This window comes from Schistocerca gregaria, chromosome 3 (assembly GCF_023897955.1).
Source record: "Schistocerca gregaria isolate iqSchGreg1 chromosome 3, iqSchGreg1.2, whole genome shotgun sequence".
In the NCBI taxonomy this organism is placed as follows: domain Eukaryota; kingdom Metazoa; phylum Arthropoda; class Insecta; order Orthoptera; family Acrididae; genus Schistocerca; species Schistocerca gregaria.
The window spans coordinates 641795196-641814945 of record NC_064922.1 but is presented as its reverse complement, the minus strand read 5'-3'; the positions used below and the strand labels follow the sequence as shown (position 1 = coordinate 641814945).

The 19750-nt window shown below is 42.6% G+C and overlaps 1 protein-coding gene across 1 annotated transcript in view; it reads right to left on the bottom strand.

The window, feature by feature from the left end:
- LOC126354598 (uncharacterized) overlaps nucleotides 1–13114 on the bottom strand; it is a 50581-nt gene extending 37467 nt beyond the window's left edge. The window contains exons 1-2 of the mRNA XM_050004350.1: nucleotides 12663–13114; nucleotides 5802–6209 (exon numbers count right to left, since the gene is read on the bottom strand). Coding sequence (XP_049860307.1) covers nucleotides 5802–6209; nucleotides 12663–12822 — 568 coding nt within the window. The 5' untranslated portion in view covers nucleotides 12823–13114. The remainder of the gene's footprint in view (nucleotides 1–5801; nucleotides 6210–12662) is intronic.
- Between the last annotated feature and the right edge of the window lie 6636 nt (nucleotides 13115–19750).

Below are 19750 nucleotides of genomic sequence, written 5' to 3'. Positions count from 1 at the left end.
TGCTGTTATTGTTTTATGTGAACGACATGGCGGATTCTTTTAATGGTGACCTCAGACTTTTTGCAAATGACTAAGTTTACTATAATTACATACCGTCTGGAAAGCTCCACAGATATTCAGTCAGATTCACATAAAACTTCAAAGTGGTGCACAGACTGAACACTTGCTTCAGAAAAATAGAAACGTGCACTTCACAAGTCACAAAAGCTTAGTTTGTGACTGCAGTACCAATGATTCACAGACGGCATTCGAAAATTCATAAAAATGCTTACGTCTAATAATTTCTAGACATATGAAATTAGAGCGATTAAATATGCTCAGTCGTAGGCAAAGTAAGTGTGAGCTTCAGATCAGTGGTAACATATTGGCAGAATGACGGTCCACAAAGAAGGTTGCCTACAAAACACTTAACAAATCTATCCCAGAATACCGTACAAGTCTGTGGGACCCATACCAAATATGGATACAAGAGGATATTGAACTTACAAAAGAAGGCCAGGGCCGGCCGGTGTGGCCGAGCGGTTATAGGTGCTAAAGTCAGGAACCGTGCCACCGCTACGGTCGCAGGTTCGAATCCGGCCTCAGGCATGGATGTATGTGATGTCCTTAGGTTAGTTACGTTTAAGTAGTTCTAAGTTCTAGGGGACTGATGGCCTCCGATGTTAAGTTCCATAGTGCTCAGAGCCATTTGAACCAAAGAAGGCCAGGACGAATGGTAACGGGATTGTTTGAACCATGGCGGATCATGACGGACATTCAAAGGAACCTGAATTGGCAGCGTATCGCTGGAAACCCTTCTAAACACGCCCAAGAACCATCATCACGTGAGAGTATACTATAACCCATCACGTATCATTCCCGTAGGAACCACAAACAGAACTTCAGAATAATTACAGCATGGGCAGACGCATTTAAGCAGTTACTCCTCCCATGCTCCATGATCGATTGGAATGGGAGGTAGGCCCAATAAGTGACACACCGCAGGGAGTAGTCTGCCGTGCACTTCGCTGTGGTCTGTAGAGTGTAGAAATAGATGTTTACTTATAAAGGAGGAGGAGGAGATTAGTGTTTAACGTCCCGTCGACAACGAGGTCATTAGAGACGGAGCACAAGCTCAGATTAGGGAAGGATGGGGAAGGAAATCGGCCGTGCCCTTTCGAAGGAACCGTCCCGGCATTTGCCTGAAGTGATCTAGGGAAATCACGGAAAACCTAAATCAGGATGGCCGGACGCGGGATTGAACCGTCGTCCTCCCGAATGCGAGTCCAGTGTGCTAACCACTGCGCCACCTCGCTCGGTTTTACTTATAAAGAAGATGACATGTCCCTACATTGTGTTGGCTGTCTTATACCGGGCGAAAGCATCAGTCTATGAAGTTCAGTTGTTCTAAAAATAAAAACAATTTCGTTTGGTACAATAATCAGTGCCCCAAGATTGGAAAATATATGTAAACACAGCAAGAAATATACGCTTGAACATTAATACAGATTTTAGCCGAACCTGCAGGTTTCGCTATTGAATTTGACCAGGAACGGCATCTGTGTGATGTTCTCAATATGTTGCAAGTATCAACCGTTGTCAAAACATTCTTTTGTGTAGTTGAGAGTGCATTATGTAGAAGTGGATTCTAGCGTGGGCAAACTGTTCATGTTCGTGCCGTTGGTGCTTCCGTAACCAAGGTAGACGAAGTGTTTGGCCTTTCAACAGATACCAAATCAAAGATATATACTGCTTACAACGAAATCTGAGAAACATCATCCCGCAAAATGAACGAGAAGTGTGTGTTGAGTGATTGCAACGGACGGTCATTGAAGAGGCCTGAGAAGAAAAATAAGAGGACGATACATACAAAAGTCACTGCAGAACTTGCTGTCGCACTCGCGAGCTCAGTCAGCAGCAACCCAGAACGAAAGGCCCACCAATGTAGGAAATGACAGAGTGGGCTGGAATTTCAAAACCACTCACTACTGGTGAAAATGGTATTGAATGGAAAAGGTAGTGTGAACTCATAAAAACTCGACTCTGGAGCAATGGAAAAATGTCATTTGATTGAACGAGTCTTGTATTATCCAATGTCTGACCGATCTTACCTCCCAAGAGTAAACCATGGTGGAGTCTGGTAATGATTTGGATAGCCGTATGCTGTTATTCCATTATCACCAAATACAATGTAACGATTCCGCCTGAAAATGTCCGTCCTGTGGTGCAAAGTATGTTTCCCAATGGCGACAGAGCCCTTGTTCATACAGCTCGCATCGTCCTGCACTAATTTTGTGAACACGAAGATGAATTGTCGCGTCTTCCCTGGCCAACAATCTTAACATTATTGAGCCTTTGTTGTCTACTTTAGAGGTCAAGGGTGGGTGTTTTCTATCCACCTCTATCGTGGCTGCCGAAACTTGCTACTCTTTTTGAGAACGGATGGTACGATATTACGTTGAAAACTATACAGGACCTGTATGTATCTATTCCAAGACGCCCAATAGATGTTTTTAATGTCAATGGTTTTTGTGCACAATATTAGGCAAGGAATTACGTTGGTTTTGGTGTTTCCTGTCTTTTATTTAAGCAGATTCACGTTCAATCTAGTGTTTAACTCCACAGTAACAAGTATGGTTCCACAAATACGTTACACTAACGTCAAATAGAACTTATTAGGTTGGAGGAGTGCTTGGAGGGGGGGGGGGGGGGGGGGGTAGGGAGGGTGGCGGCGCAGAATTACTTGTAAACCTCCATCACGATGTACTTTACAATGAAATAAATACCCTTAGCTGCATACAGGCGTTGATGGAAGTCAACGGGAAAAGTTGAAAATATTTGCCCCGGTGAGGACTCGAACCCGGGACCACTTGCTTACATGGCAGACGCTCTATCTTTTTTTTATTTTGTTCGTTGTTGATCGTTGTGTTTGGTTGCTGCGAACATCACATGACATTCATTTAAGTTCGTTGTTGAATCTTTCACTCAGTTTTTAATTACAGAGGCGAACCAACTCTCTGACCGGACACGCTGAGCTACCGTGCCGGCGTCCATTTGAGCCACCGAGGACACAAAGGACAGTGCGACTGCAGGGGCTTATCTCTGGCACGCCTCCCGTGAGACCCACATTCGCAAATTATTGTCCAGCACTATATTCATAGTGCTCCTGCCCATTATACTCATTACTCGCGGCTTTCCTGACGATTCCCGTAAGAGTTCGGGCACTGTTTGTTCATCCGCACAGAAGAAGATGGTCAAATGGCTGGCGAGCCTCTTCTGTTCTTTCGTACATGTGCAAAAGAATTGGAAACATCGCATTAATAAAGTTCCTTGGCTTTGCTAACGCTTTGACAAACTGCGGAATGGGTTCCATTGGAAACCTGTTGCATGAGCGAGCACCATACACGACCACTGAGCAGCCGACAACGACCGTAGAGTCTGCCCCACGAACATCTGTAAATGTTCTGAACAAACTGAGGTTGTGATCTCGAGAAACGGGCAAGTACGAGTACCCTCATATCCATGCAGTATCTGCTCTGCTAATATTAGCCAGAGAGCTATGGATGGCGTTGAAAATTGCAGGTCGTTCCTAATACTTGGTTGCTGAAGAAACCGGGGCACACATAACACGACAGCAGTTGCGGGATGCTGTCCATCGTGCAATGATTTATACAGTAAAATGGATCAACTGGCTCTTTTGTTTTCCGATGTATGCCTCTATACCTACATTACAACACATTCAGCATCCTTTTTCCGTGTATCGAGAAATCATAAGTTAAGAAAGGTGTTCCATAAAAACACTGGCTTCGGTACTCATAGCATGAAGATGATTTAGATCACATGAACATAAAATTCATTCACATACCATTGTAATCACCACCGACTGTCCTAAAATGTACCGTCCTTAAACACTACAATTACGTCAAATGAGGAGGTCATTTGTTTACACGATTTTCTTCCTCTTTAGAATGTTGCATAAAATCTCTGTCTCCTTATTAAATATCGCAAATGTTGTCTCTTGGTATAATATGGAGTACTGTCATTGGTTGCCTGCAAGTGTCGGACTTACATGACAACACACTGTGCTGAGCACGAGCTGTTCAGATGGGAACGGAATATGCACCCTCTCTCCAATTGGCTCCGGTGACTTCGTACTTGCAAAAAATGTCTATGTACACACAGTAAATACTTCACCGTTATAGAAACCAGTTAACAGAGTCTCTTTACACTCACGAAGTAATGAGTGCTATCGACAGAGGATGTCAAATTCATTCCTTATTTTTAGGTTTCCAGAAGGTTTACGACACCGTTCCTCACAAGTGCCGTCTAATCAAACTGCGTGCCTATGGAGTGTCACTTCAGTTGTGTGGCTGCATTCGTGATTTCCTGTCAGAAAAGTCACAGTTCGTAGTAACACACGGAAAGTCATCGAGTAATAAAGAAGTAATATCCGGCGTTCCCCAAGGAAGTGCTATAGGCCATCTGTTGTTTCTGATCTATATTAACAACGTAGGAGCCAATCTGAGTAGTCCTCTTAAATTGTTTGCAGATGATGCTGATATTTATCGTCTTGTATAGTAGTCAGATGATCAAAACGAATTGCAAAATCATTAGACAAGATATCTGTATGGTGCGAAAAGTGGCAGTTGACGCTGAATAAAGGCCGCTTGTTGTGGCCGTGAGGTTCTAGGCGCTTCAGTCTGGAACCGCGTGACAGCTACGGTCGCAGGTTCGAATCCTGCCTCGGGCATGGATGTGTGTGATGTCCTTAGGTTAGTTAGGTTTAATTAGTTCTAAGTTCTAGGAGACTGATGACCTCAGAAGTTAAGTCGCATATTGCTCAGAGCCATTTGAACCATTTTTTGAACGCTGAATAAAGAAAAGTGCAAAGTTATTCACCTGAGTACTAAAGTAAATCGTCTAAATTTCGATTACGCAGTACGTCTCACAAATCTGAAGGCTGCAAATTCGACTAAACACTTAAGGATTACAATTAAAAATAACATAAATTGGAACGACCACATAGATAATGTTGCGGGTAGGACAAACCAAAGATTGTGATTCATTAGCAGAACACTTAGAACGTACTACAGATTTACTAAAGAGACTGCTTACACCACACTTGTCTGCCCTATTCTGGATATTGCTGTGATGTGAGGGATCCGCATTAGGTGGAACCGACGGATGACAACGAAAAAGTACGAACAAGGACAGCTCGTTTTGTATTATCGCGAAATAGGGGAGATAGTGCCACAGACATGATACGTGAATCGGAGTGGCAACCATTAAGACAACGGCGTATTTCGTTGCGGCAGAATCTTCTCATGAAATTCCAACCACTCAGATTGCGAAAATATTCTGTTGGCACCCACCTACATAGGGAAAAATGATCGTCACGATAAAATAAGCGAAATCAGGGCTCACACACAACAAATTAATTGCTGTATTTTCCCGTGTGCCGTTAGAGAGTGGAACGGTAGAGAGGCAGATTGAAGGTGTTTCACTGAACCATCTGCCCGGCACTTTATTGTGAATAGCAGGGTAATGACGTAAACGTACATGTACACGTATAGGCGTAAATGTTCAAGATGAAATACTTCTAGCATGTAATATAGGAGAACAAAAATGTCTGCTTTTCTGTATTTTTCCCACGCGGAAATTGTGGAGAAGCCTCCAAAAGACGAAGCCCGTCAATAAAGCTTGTGCCCTCAGTGCAACTGATTTTTCCTACTGCCAGGTTGGAAGATTTATGGTTGGCTCTCCTGTCACCACAGATCTCGGAATTCAATTCTTCTTTTAGATGAGTGAAACAGGAAACGTACCCAGCCCGATGCTGCGGACATCGAAGTCGTGCGGGTGCTGGCGGCGCACCATGACGAACTCCACGACGCCGGCCGCGTTCACGGGGTCCACGGCGTAGGCGGCGGCGGCGGCGGCGTGCGGCGGGCTGTAGCGCAGCGCGAGCCCCGGCAGCAGGTCGGCCATGTCCCAGGAGAGCGCGCGCCGCCCCAGCACGGCGGCCGACGCGTCCAGCAGCGACTGCACGCCGCCCGCCCCCGCGTCCTCCAGCAGGGTGCGCGCCGCGCCGCCCCCGCCGCCCCCGGACAGCGTCACGCCATCCGCCAGCTGCACGCGCTCCTCCGCGTCCGCGGCCGACAGCGCGGCCAGCGCGCCGCGTCCCACGCACGGAAGTATTCCCCTCACTCCGGCAGCGGCCGGCCACCCGCCCTCTGGCGAACACACGAGTTTCAAGTCCAGTACTAGTATTACGATATTACAGTAATTCGAATTACAATGCAATATCCCTTCGCACATGCATTCATGTACGAGGGAACATTGCAACGTAATTCGGAATAACACAGGACTCCAATATCGTATTCAACTCAGGAATATACATAATGATCCTGCGAAAACATGTTGCAGACACATGGTTGACGACGTATAAAAGTTCGGGTCTGGCCGTGAGTCGTGCTCGGATACTCAAAAGGTCAAGCGACCGTTCGCGATAAGCGAGAAATGTTGGTTCGAGTCCGGTCCGGCACAGATTTTCGTTCTCGTCATTCCATTATACAACTGATGGTTGCCGGCCGCGGTGGTCTCGCGATTCTAGGCGCGCAGTCCGGAACCGTGCGACTGCTACGGTCGCTGGTTTCAATCCTGCCTCGGGCATGGATGTGTGTGATGTCCTTAGGTTAGTTAGGTTTAAGTAGTTCTATGTTCTAGGGGACTAATGACCACAGCAGTTGAGTCCCATAGTGCTCAGAGCCAAATGATGGTTGTCCATATTCCAACTGCGAATAGATTTCAGATACCAATATTATCTCCTATAGTGAGGCGCCTTGAGAAGGTCCCTGTGAACTGGCAGCGCTGTTGCCAGCTTCCAACTGTCTAGAGCTGTGACGATACTGTTGCGTACCCATAGAATTGTTAAGAAAATCGCGTTACGTTGTTGGTTGAGATTGACGCGCGAAGCTGCCACGTCTAGCCCATTGCTACTGTCAGGGATCAACTTATGCCGACTCTACATGCCGGCCGCGGTGGTCTCGCGGTTCTAGGCGCGCAGTCTGAAACTGCGCGACTGCTACGCTCGCAGGTTCGAATCCTGCCTCGGGCATGGGTGTGTGTGATGTTTTAGGTTAGTTAGGTTTAACTAGTTCTACGTTCTAGGGGGCTGATGACCTAAGATGTTAAGTCCCATATTGCTCAGACCCATTTGAACCATTTTTTGAACCGACTCTACAAGAAATTGTAAATAGCCGGGTCAGTTCTAGTGGCCGATTCCACCAGTGGACTACGAATGATCAAAGAGGCAATTTCTCAAAACAACTAACCACATTCGCAAACAAACCAATGTAACACAAGACAAAATTACAGTCTCTTTTCACGTGAATAAGTACTTGGCCACGAATTATACGGAAAAGAAATGGAGATAACGAAAACAAACAGTGATACATATCTGAAATAAATTATTACTCTAATTTATGCGAGTAAGTAAAGTACAGAGAATCTATAAGTCCACTATAGAATAGCGCATAGTGGAGTCGTAATATTATGAAGCATCGCTAATTTTTAGTAATAATTACTGAATGTAACGGGACTACTGGGAAAGGGTGGTGGTTTTTCACGAATAGAAACTGAAATGTAACACAACGGGAAAAGGAAATAAATAACAACATACACGAAACATAATAAAGAACAGTAGCATGAAATGTAGAGAGAGACAGAAATCGTAAAGGAAAAGCCAGTACACAAGTTACAAAACTTCCAAAAAATTTACAAACAGTGGAATAGTTAACTAGAATTCAACATACATGTCAAATTCTAATTACCGATTCCAACCATTCCATAGTTCATTATTTAGATTGTTTTTCCGGCATCTGTATACACTGAAATATAATAGTATCCTGCATTTGTAATTGCTCTGTTACTCACGCGAAAGTATAACAAGTATTGGAATCGGTAACTACACTTATCCCGTATAGGTAAATTCTAGTTACCGATACCAGTATTAGTTACATTTTGTCAATTTTCGTTATTTGTGTACTGACTTCTTTTGTGGTATTACTGTGTGAGTTTTTCCACGTTTCATGTTACTGTTTCGTATATGTTATTATATATTTCATTTCTCGGTGTCGTGTTACATTTTAGTTTCTCCCCTCCGAAAATACTCACTTCCCAGCAGTAGTTCTGTTAGATTCAACAATTATTATTATAATTTACTACCGCACCACGCGCTATACTACAGCGGAATTTAAATTTGTACTGTTCTTATTTATTTTCTTTACCTTCACTTCATTTCGATTTAATTCGTGGCTAAGTAAATAATCACGTGAATTGTCACTTACGCTTTGATGTATGATACATTCCTTTGTTTACGAATATAATCCACTGCTTTCAAAGATTCTCTTATGTAGCGTCCTTGACTCTGGTATGACGTAATCGCTCAAAGCCGACGAGTGGAATAGGGCACTAGAATTCATACGTATGCCTTAATAGATAACAAGTATTGTGTTACCAGTAGAGAAGCAGTGACAGCAGAACATTCGCCATGGAGAACCCTGTGACTTCGGATGTGTACTGCTCACTGGATGTCCTTCAGTAATTAAATCCATCAGGTACGTTTCATTCTTAGGGCTGTACAAGTCGACTTTTGGTGATGTGACTCTGAAGCGGAAATCCGAACAAGAACGAGTGCTAAGCCGAGACCAGTCAGACGTCATGTACCGACGGAGAACCGCCGAGTGTTGCAGAGGATGGTGTATGAAATCGCATGAAGTCGACGGAAGGAATCATTAGTGAATTCCAAAGTGCTACCTGCTGTCCAGCTACCACAAAGACTGTGGGTTGAGAATTAAAAAGAATAGGGTGCACTGCGAGTTAAAAAGAATAAGGTACAATTGTCAAACTGTTCGGCACAAGCCACTTGTTTCTGTAATAATTGCTAAGTAACGTTTGAGTGGATGACACGAAACGAGTGACTCGGAATGATCAGTATGGCTTACCCTGTGGTAATACGGTGGAAGAGTTTGACAAATGCCGTTATGTGTGGTGCAAGCAATGAACTACAGAGGAAGTGACGTTCGGATTGTACGTATTTTTCGTGTTTAGGGTATACTCCCCTTATTGTGCTTACGAGAACTCTAAATGCGGAAGGATACGAACACACAATAGAGTACTGTGCACTAAGTACAACAGAGGAACGGTATGGAGACGACGGTTGTTCTTAACACCATGACAATGCACCTTGTTACATAGCAGCATGTTTGAGGCAATGGCTAGCGGACAAAATCATGCCTAAAGTGGAATGCCTTCTAAGAGTTCCGACCTGAACACAAAGGCGTGACTTACGACGTCGACTTCGCTCTAGATACTCGCGTCCAACAACACATGTTGTCTGGTGTCAACTCCTGTAGAAGAATGGAATCCGGCTCATCCACAGACATTAAGGCACGTCATGGGAAGTGTCTCCACCTAACCGTCATGAAGGCCAAGTGTTGGCAAACGCCATATTAATATATACTATTATATATGGGGGTACTTTTGTTCAAACTGTCTACTTATAAAGGGGAGCATTATAATTTGTTCCATTACGCTCACTAAATGGTTGCCAGGAACCAGCCGATAATCATATGGGGCACAGGTGACACGGCTACCGAGTTCATGTACGTAAGAGACCACCATATTGGGACACAGTCTATCAACCGACGGTTATCTCAGATGTATCAGCCAGTTGTGGGTGGGGGGCGAGTTTTTTCATGCCTCCTGCCTGTTGTGCCACAGTGGCATACTACGCAGTTTCTGTGAAAAATAACTGAAAATAACATACAAACATCAAAAAATGTTTTGCATCACCCCGGGTCCCAGAACTCCTGAAGAGAGACTTTGACTGTGGACACAGTCCCTTTGACTGTTCAGAGAAGCTACTAAACCTGCCCAAATATGGAAACATGCATGAGCTGCGCCAATTAGACGGAGGGTGTCCGTCAGCCGATAAGTTCCAGTCATTCCACCAGAAAGGAGGTACACGGCTTGTGTCGTCTGTAGTTCAACCATGCCTAGACGATCAATACCGCGGTTCGCTCGCGTCCGCATTGTTACTTTGTGCCAGGAAGGGCTCTCAACAAGGGAAGTGTCCAGGCGTCTCAGAGTGAACCAAAGCGATGGTGTTCGGACATGGAGAAGATACAGAGAGACAGGAACTGTCGACGACATGCTTCGCTCAGGCCACATAGGAGCTACAGTTCTACTGCAGTGCATGACAGCTCCCTATGGAATATGGCTTGGAGGAACCCTGACAGCAACGCCACCATGTTGAATAATACTTTTCGTGCAGCCACAGGATGTCGTGTTACGACTCAAACTGCACGCAGTAGGCTGCATGATAGGCAACTTCACTCCTGGCGCCTATGGCGAGGTCCTCCTTTGAACCACGACACCATGCAGCGCTCTACAGATGGGCCCAACAACATGCCGAATGGACCGCTCCGGATTTGCATCAAGTTCTCTCTACTCCGTGAGTGTCAGCTATGCCTTCAACCAGACACTCGTCGGAGACTTGTTTGGAGTCAACCCGGTCAGGCTGAACGTCTTGGACACGCTGTCCAGCGACTGCAACAAGGTGGAGGTGCCTTGCTGTTATGAGGTGACATTATGTGGGCTGACATACGCCGCTGGTCGTCATGAAAGACGCCGTAACGGCTGCACGATACATGAATACCATCCTCTGACTGATAGTGCAACCATATCGGCAGCATACTGTCGAGGCATTCGTCTTCATGGACGACAAATCGAGCCGCCACCGTACACGACTTGTGAATGACTTCCTTCAGGATAACGGCATCCCTCGACTAGAGTGGCCAGCATGTTCTCCAGACATGAACCGTGTCGAACATGCCTGGCACAGACTGAATATGGCTGTTTGTGGATGACGAGTCCCACCAGGCACTCTGTAGGATATATGCCGAATCGCCGTTGAGGGCCGGCCGCTGTGGCCGAGTAGTTCTAGGAGCTTCAGTCAGAAACCGCGTGACCGCTACGGTCGCAGTTTCGAATCCTGCCTTGGTCATGGATGTGTGTTATGTCCTTAGGTTAAGTCTGTGTGATACATTTACTACTTTTTAGGACTTGTGGAATGACGTTTGTGTCAACCAATCCCAATTCTGCAATACTTATATCGGCCGGTATTTTGGAGAACAGTGTTCTAGGCTGAGAAAAATAAGTTTCTCCTGCTTTAACACAACACGTCCGTATAATACTTACATTGTCTTCATTGGAGTCAGAGTTAAGAATCTCCACGTAGTTTATAGGTAGATACTTAAATCTGTATGCAGGTGGAACATAGGCGATAAGTTTCCCTCTCTCTGGAGTATCTGGAAGACTTACTTGTACTTTTCGGCCGGCCGGAGTGGCCGTGCGGTTCTATGCGCTGCAGTCTGGAGCCGAGCGACCGCTACGGTCGCAGGTTCGAATCCTGCCTCGGGCATGGATGTGTGTGATGTACTTAGGTTAGTTAGGTTTAATTAGTTCTAAGTTCTACGCGACTGATGACCTCAGAAGTTAAGTCGCATAGTGTTCAGAGGCATTTGAACCATTTTTGAAAGAAAAGTCTGACAGCCATTTGACAAAGCACGACGGAACTTCAGTTTGGAACACATTCTAGCTGGTGTAACAGAGTTAAACTACAATATTAGGTGGAATATTTCGTTCAATGTTGGCATTTCTTTTAAATTTCAAGGATTCGAAGCAGCAGGAACTAAGTATTAGTAGTTGCGTTTTTCTGTTTATAAATGACTTTCTTGAATCGTTTTGAAAGTTTTCAAAAGTTGCATACCTGGCTATATGATTCTTAGAAATGTAACACACCAGTCGTGGAGGGACAATGGTATGTTGAATACAAATGCTACCTGCCTAGAGGTCGTTCATAGCTTCAAGTAATACTCAATATCATTACATCATTTCAGGACAAATTCATTCTGATATCTCAGCTGTATGAGAAATAGCCAAGTATTGATACATTTTATTATGAAGATATCAAAATAGGGTCCTCTTTTTGCTAACAAGGGAGGAGCCAAAGAAAACGAGGCGTTTTCCCCTGCTGACAAGGAGTCGGTAAGCTGCCTCGGATAATGACTATTTTGAATTAGTTGATCAATTATCAGAGTGATTAAGGGGCTTTTAGGTGTGACAAGTTGTTTGGGTTACATATTTTCTTATACTTGGCTATACAGCGTATTAATACCACCCTCTCCACTATGCTAAGGACATTAACGTTAGAAACTTTCACTCTGCTTTAGAAAGCGTACGGGAACGAAGCATGGAGTCTTCAGCTCCGCTATGAAAATAGGAAAGGCAAAAACAAAGTGAAAAAGTATGCGTTTATTATTTCCCCTTAAAGGAAATAGACTATGAATTTCATCTAACAAGTATCGCATATCACCACAATTATTATCTTCAAGTGCCTAAGCAACTGCCGGAGGCATTGTCACCAAAGAAATATTTTACCACAACTCTCCCGGTCTGTCACCACTATACTCAGTAAAAAATAAAGTGATAATTATGGAGATCCAATTCTGTTTCGTTTGAGTATGATAAATTCTGTAAATGTGTAGCCAAATACAAAATATATAACTGAATAAATTTAGTTATTGCTGGCCCGCTAGTAAGATTTATCTACAATTTCTTACCTTGAGAACCAGCGAGGCACATGTGAACAGCGTCTGTGAAACCAGCAGGCAGATATTTGCTGCGATGGTGCTGAATGGAAGCGATGTCCTCTTCATCTTGCAACAAGACAGCCTCTGCTATTACCAGAAGGCAAATCAATGCTCCACATAAGAGCCGCATCCCGAGGCTATGAGGACCGCTCCAAACGACAGCAATTAGTTACGTGAGGTTTCCCCGTAACTGTATCAACAGTGTCGCGTTGCTTAATTTGTTCCGTCACCTTCTCGTGGTAGACAACAATTTGTTACACTCCACCTGTTAATGTCACCAAAATAATAAGGACAATCGCAACAAGATACTCCAAAGTTTAAATAAATGCCTGGATAATGCACATCGTCCACTGAACGAGACAAGTGTAACAAGTTTCTGCGTCTGCAGCGCTGACAGAAATGAAATGAAAGCTGGGGGAAACTGCCTTCTATATACAGAGCATCAACGGACCAAATCTCAGGAGAACTGCAAATTTATACACTCTCGCTGCTAGATACAAGCGAAAGTTAATTAGCGGAAGACTGGCTGCGTTCCCAGCACCGAAACGGGTCACGCATTGTCTGAGGCAGAGGCGGCCGGCTGTCAAAGCAGTGAGGCGGAGAAGCTCAGCAGTCCTGCCACTGCCAACTTTCTCAGGGCAGCAGGGATGAAACCACTCAGGTACTGGGGTATAACTGTACAACACACTGTTAGGAGGTTCTGTAGTAACATCGACAAGTTAGGCACGTGCAGGACCCTTAAAACCAGAACTCAACCGTCGTTTGCAAGCTAAGTGGTGAGTAATATCGCTAAAGGGGCGCCTTACAAACAGCTTCAGCAATGGTGATATTTTACTAAAAGGGAGCTCAATAACAAAAAGCCGAGCGATCTGAAGCGTCTTGTCATGGCTCGAGCGGCTCCCACGTCAGAGGTTCGAGTCCTCCGTCGGGCATGGTTGTGTGAGCTGTCCATAGCGTAAGTTAGTTTAAAGTTAGATTAGGTAGTGTGTAAGCTTAGGAACTGATGACCTCGCAGGTTGTTCGCATAAGATCTTACCACAGATGTCCAAATAACAAAAAAGTACGTGTAGATTTAATTTCCGTTTTCCATTGGCCAAAGTTTTACTGATACATGAGTCATTTCTCCAAAAATAGCATAATTTTAATTTAACTCCTAAGGAAATACATAATTTTTCGCTGAAGGTAACTCACGTCCAGTTTTACGACGGTGTTAGTGCTATGTTTTCAGATCTTATCAGTTCTCATATGTTATGGATACTGTCAATTAAGCAATCCAAAATGGTCAAATTCTTAATTACCAAAATCTCAACAAACAATTCATTGCTACTACATACTGCGCTTCATTGTGCACTATACTTTCTCTTATTGAAGAGACAATACCATAGTATGTTGATTCGGTTTTTTTCATTCTGTGATTTGTCTATTCTTTAGTTGAAAATACGGAAGTGTAAGAGGTTAAATTAAGTAACAAGTTCTACATATCACTGACATAGATGAAATGAGCCATTCTTTAAGAACTTATGGAAGCCGTTTAAGAGACGTCAAAAATACAAACACAAACCCACGACTGGGACGGAGCACCTACAGTGTGATGCTACAATACAAGATGATATTTTAGAATGAACGATAATAGGACAATGATACAGTACTCTTGAGTAAATAAAATTATTTATTAACGTCTATGGGAGGATGTAAGGCAACGAAAAAGTATGATAAAAGATCAATTGAAAACGATGAGAGAATGGACAGGATAAAACAGAATCTAATGTTGGGTGAACGTCACATTTCATCCGTTAAGATATGAGACGGAGAAAAAAATGGTGTAAGTCTTCCAAAACGTATTCATATGTTGACATACTTCATAAATCTTTTTAATGAAAATATCAATACAATGAAGGAAATTCATGGTGAGTTGCATAGTAACGACGTAGAAAAGAAAGGTGTATCAGAAAGTTCGTTTTACAGCAGACGTGGATAAAGTTGGAGACAAGGTAAATCAAAGGTTTCGTAAATATGTTACAGCATTTGGCAATATAAAAATGGCTTTCAATTAAAGATTATTTTAACCACTTAAATAAAATTTCAAACGAAATGAGATGCACTTGTTATTTCAAACAGCATAATATACAGTTTACTGTCCTGATAAGTCGTGATAACGTCGTAAAGGCAACAAAGGATTTACAATAAAATTTTTAGGCAGTAAAAGATCTATTTCAAGAGGTCAAATATGAGCTTGCGTAAAAAAAAGGAATTTTTATTATACGTAACGCAAACACCCGTCTATTGAGGTAACCCCAGAAAAAGAAATCGCTAGTACTCAGATCGAGGGATTTGATTGGCCACGAGATGCCCTGAAACGTCGAACACCATACGCAAATTTGGCATCATGCCTCGATGCGCCGTTCCCCATCTCCCTGGAAACAAACTGATGTAAAATCAACGCCTTGTCTCTGTGATTCACGAATCAGGATAGCTGTCTCGAGGGCTTTGTAATATTCCGAGTTTACTATGACAGTAGTGTACAATAATCCTGGAAGCCGAAAACGCGTACGAAACCGTGACCTTCTCAGTATCGTGCAATTCTTGTGGCTTCACATTCCAGTTTCGTTATGTCTTACTTTTTCATGTGGCCTGTCAATTCGAAGTGTATCTCACCCGACATAAATAACTTAGGAAGAATGGCCCTCTTCTCGTCCAATAGGGCGATAATGTTCGTACTGACTTGTTCCTGCGAGTCATACTCAGTCCCGGATAACTTATCACCTGGATTTTATACGGATAATAAGGCAAACCTTCTTAGGAAACGTGTTCAACACTTCCACCTGAACATAAAACTGCAGCACGTTTGTTTACTGAAGGCCTACGATTTCCGTCAATAGCATCGTGGACCCTCTCAATGATTTCTGCCATCCATACCTTATCCCCTTCTTATTCTTGTCACTTGCGGTAGCACGAAACTAATCATCCAACCTCTGAACTGTGTGCCATTCAGGCACTCCGCCATGTCTCTCAGTGTTTAATTGCTGTCGGAAGTTCTGGAGTGTAGCTCTCACGCTGTCACCACATTAGAGATATGTTTTAATCACAAAAGCACAATGCTTTCCGATCCATCTATCCACTGTAACGAAAATTGCATCCTTCCTCCTACACGCTACTCTGCTGTGTTTTGTATTCGCTGAAGCCTACATTTGAGCTAATAAACCGTAGAATGAAGTACATTATTTCTGTCACCCCAGTGTAATTTGCTTCGAATATCAGATTCTTGACGAAGCACAGGCGTGACGCTGTTTACTTCCACAATCTTGCTTCCTCTGAATCGCTGTTGGGTGTGGAGTTGCCCTGTACGCTGCAATACGCCCAAACTGCTCGTCAGTGCGTACGACGATTACGGCCATGCTTCACCAAACTTCTTGGGCATGATGGTAGCTTGCACCAGTAACAGCTATTTTTCGGTGTGCCACCATTTGACGCCCTGCACAGTGTGATTGTGTAGGGGAAAAACTTGAAACTACTGTACTTTTACCTTTAGTAACTGTCTACTGTGTGTGTGCCAAAACCTCTCGCTAGCAATGTGAAAGCAAATATTTTTAAATTTCTATTTCAGAGTCTGATTTAGAATCGCCTTTTTTACCCCACATTTAAGCACAAATATAACTCTGTAGATTACTTTTGATGTGTGTGACACCAATTAGTCAATCTAAGTCTTATCTGACCATCACTAAGTGAGTGTAAGGTAGGATTAACAATTACACTCAGGATCGCTTTCTCTCGAAACTATCGCACACAATCGCTAACTGTTGCGCAACGAAAACTGTTCAATATTATAAAACGTATCCACTGAATTCATATGAAATTTTCAAATGAAAATTGTTTCTAATATTCTCTCAAAGGTTTGTTAAGAGATGTAGAGTAGATTCTTATTTTGAACAACGGATAACACGGGTTTGCTCTGTCTGCACTACAAAAATGATGAACTGAAATAAATCACTGTGTGGCAGTTCAGCATTATAATTCGTCTACCAGGCTGCGAGGCGTGACAGTGCAACAATTCACCAAACACTTTTTAAATTGAAACAGTGAGGATAAATTTCAATGGAGTGTTTTGTAAATTAATAAGAGGGTATTTTGCAGTTAGACTGAAACTTTTTAATAACACAAAAAGATAAACCGAACTAACATGAACCATTCGTCTTTCTCAATATTATCTTTCTCAGCATTATCGTACACCATACTGAATATCTCTAACAGAGACTTTTTCAAATCATGTAAAATTTACTCTTTTACACTCCTAAAGAAATATCTACATGATGGGAAATAATTAGAATACTGAACATGTGACTGATAATTCTCCTTGGATACCAGAACGTAGATAGCGTTAAAGACAAAATCTTTACACTGCAATGATTGTTAAACTAGTGTTTGCAGCAAACAAACTGCGAAAATTACCTTTTTCCAAATGAGTCGTCTCTCTAAACAATAATGTAAAATCAATCCCTGTCTTCAACAAATAAAGATCTCTATGCGGCACATCCACCATCTTAGCTCCTTAACTCTGCCATGATGCAGCACCGACAAATGATTCCGACTCACTCGCTCGTCAGAGCACTACTCAGCCAAACTCATGCAGCTAATGGAAAGGTATCTCATGTGTTTGGCATCCAAATATACACAAAGCAGCATGCATTTCAAATAAACTGTACGCATCTGTCATAACCATTTCACCTTCTATCTTTTTTTTTTTTTAATAGTGAGTCTTTTAACTGCTTTCATGCGGCCTGCCACGAGTTCCTGTCCTGTGCCAATGCCTTTGTCTTCGTCTCATCACTTGCAACCTACGTCCCCAGTTACTTTCTGGATGCACTTCAATCTCTGTCTTCCTCTACAGTTTTGGCCTCTACAGCTCCCTCTAGTACCATAGAGGTCACTTCCTCATGTCTTAACAGATGTCCTATCATACTGTCGCTTCTACTTATCAATATTTTTCACATACTCCTTTCCTCTCCGATTTTGCGGAGAACCTCCTCATTCCTTATCTTATCAGTCCACCTGATTTTTAACACTCGTCTGTAGCACAACATCTCCAATGCTTCGATTCTCTTCTGTTCCGGTTTTCCCACAGTCCATGTTTCACTACCATACAATGCTGGACTCTAAGAAATTTCTTCCTCAGAGTAACGCCAGTATTTGACATTAGTAGACTTCTCTTGACCAGGAATTCCCCTTTTGCCATTGCTAGTCTACTTTTGATGTCCTTTATTCGTCTGACATAGGTTATTTGACTGCTTAGGTACCAGAATTCCTTAACTTCATCTACTTCGTGACCATGTGATGTTACGTTTCTCGCTGTTCTCATTTCCGCTTCCTTTCATTACTTTCGTCTTTCTCGATTTACTCTCAGTCCATATTCTGTACTCATTACATTGTTCACTCCATTCATCAGATCATGTAATTCTTCTTCACTTTCACTCATGGTAACAATGTCATCAGCGATTCGTACCATTGATATCCTTTCACCTAGAATTTTAATTCCACTACCTAACCTTGCTTTTATTTTCATCATTCTTTCTTCGACGGAAAAATTGAACAGTATGGGTGAAAGAATACATCCTTGTCTTAACCAATTTTAATCCGAGTACTTGCTCCCGGTTCGTCCACTCTTATTATTCCCTCTTGGCTCTTGTACAAATTGCATATTATCCCTCTCACCCTATAGTTTACTCCTGTTTTTCTCAGAATTTCGAACATCTTGCGTCACTTTACATTGTCGAATGCCTTTCCCAGGTCGACAAATCATTTGAACGTGTCCTGATTTCTCTTTAGTCTTGCTTCTACTATCAACTGCAACGTCAGAATTGCCTCTTTCATGGCTTTATCTTTTCTAAAGCTAAGCTGATCGTCATCTACTACATCCTCAAATTTCCTTTTGCATTCTCTTGTATATTATTCTTGTCAAAATCGTGGATGCATGATCTGTTGAACTGATTGTGCGATAATTCTCGCTCTTGCCATCTCTTACAGTATCTGGAATTGTGTGGCTGATAATTTTCCGAAAGTCATCTGCTATGTCGCCAGACTTATGCATTCTAAACACCAACAAAAATAGTCATTTTGTGGTCACTTCCCCAACGTTTTTAGCGATACTGATGGAATGTTATCAATGGAACCCCTATCTCTTCTAAATGGACTCCTGTTTCTTCTTCTATTACATGAGACAAATCTCCCCGCTGCATTTATCAGTGAAATTCTCATTGCACCCTTAATGTTACCACCTTTGCTTTTAATTTCAGCGAATGTTATTTTGACTTTCCAATACTCTGAGTCAGTCTTCCCAACAATCATTCCGTTTTCGATTTCTTCACATTTCTCATGCAGACATTTCGTCTCATCTTCCCTGCATTTCCTATTTGTTCATTCTTCAGCGACATGTATTTCTGTATTCCTCAATTTCTCTCAGCATTTTTTTACTTCCTTCTTTCGCCGATCAAATGAAATATTTCTTCTGTTACCCATGGTTTCTTCGCAGTTACCCACTTTATACCAATATTTTTCTTTCCAACTTAGTTCACACAAGAAATCATATAACTTTGCTAAGAAACGCTTTTCTGAGACTGATATCTTAAATACACTTCTGTGATACTGAGAAGGGGTAAACTGGGCCAATAGTTAAATTACTGAAGACTAATGGATCACACAGATATCCACATGTTAGCCCTGTGCTGAGCCATATTTGTAATTTTTTCCTTAGGTATGATCAGTTTCCTGATCGACGAAAGAACCCAGCATTAAGCAGCTTTATAAAAAAGGAAAAAGAGATAATTTAGACAGTGTTAGACCTATTTCTGTGGCATCAGTGTCTGCTAAAGTAATTGAAAAGGTTGTGTATGGCAGGATAATTGATCATTATATTTCACATAATTTACTGTCAAATATACAGTTTGGTCTTAGGAGTACTAACAACTAAAGATACTGTATTCTCTTTTCTCTGTGAGGTACTAGATGGATTAAACAAAAGGTTTCGAATGCTAGGCCTCTTTTTTGACTTAACTAAGGAGTTTTAT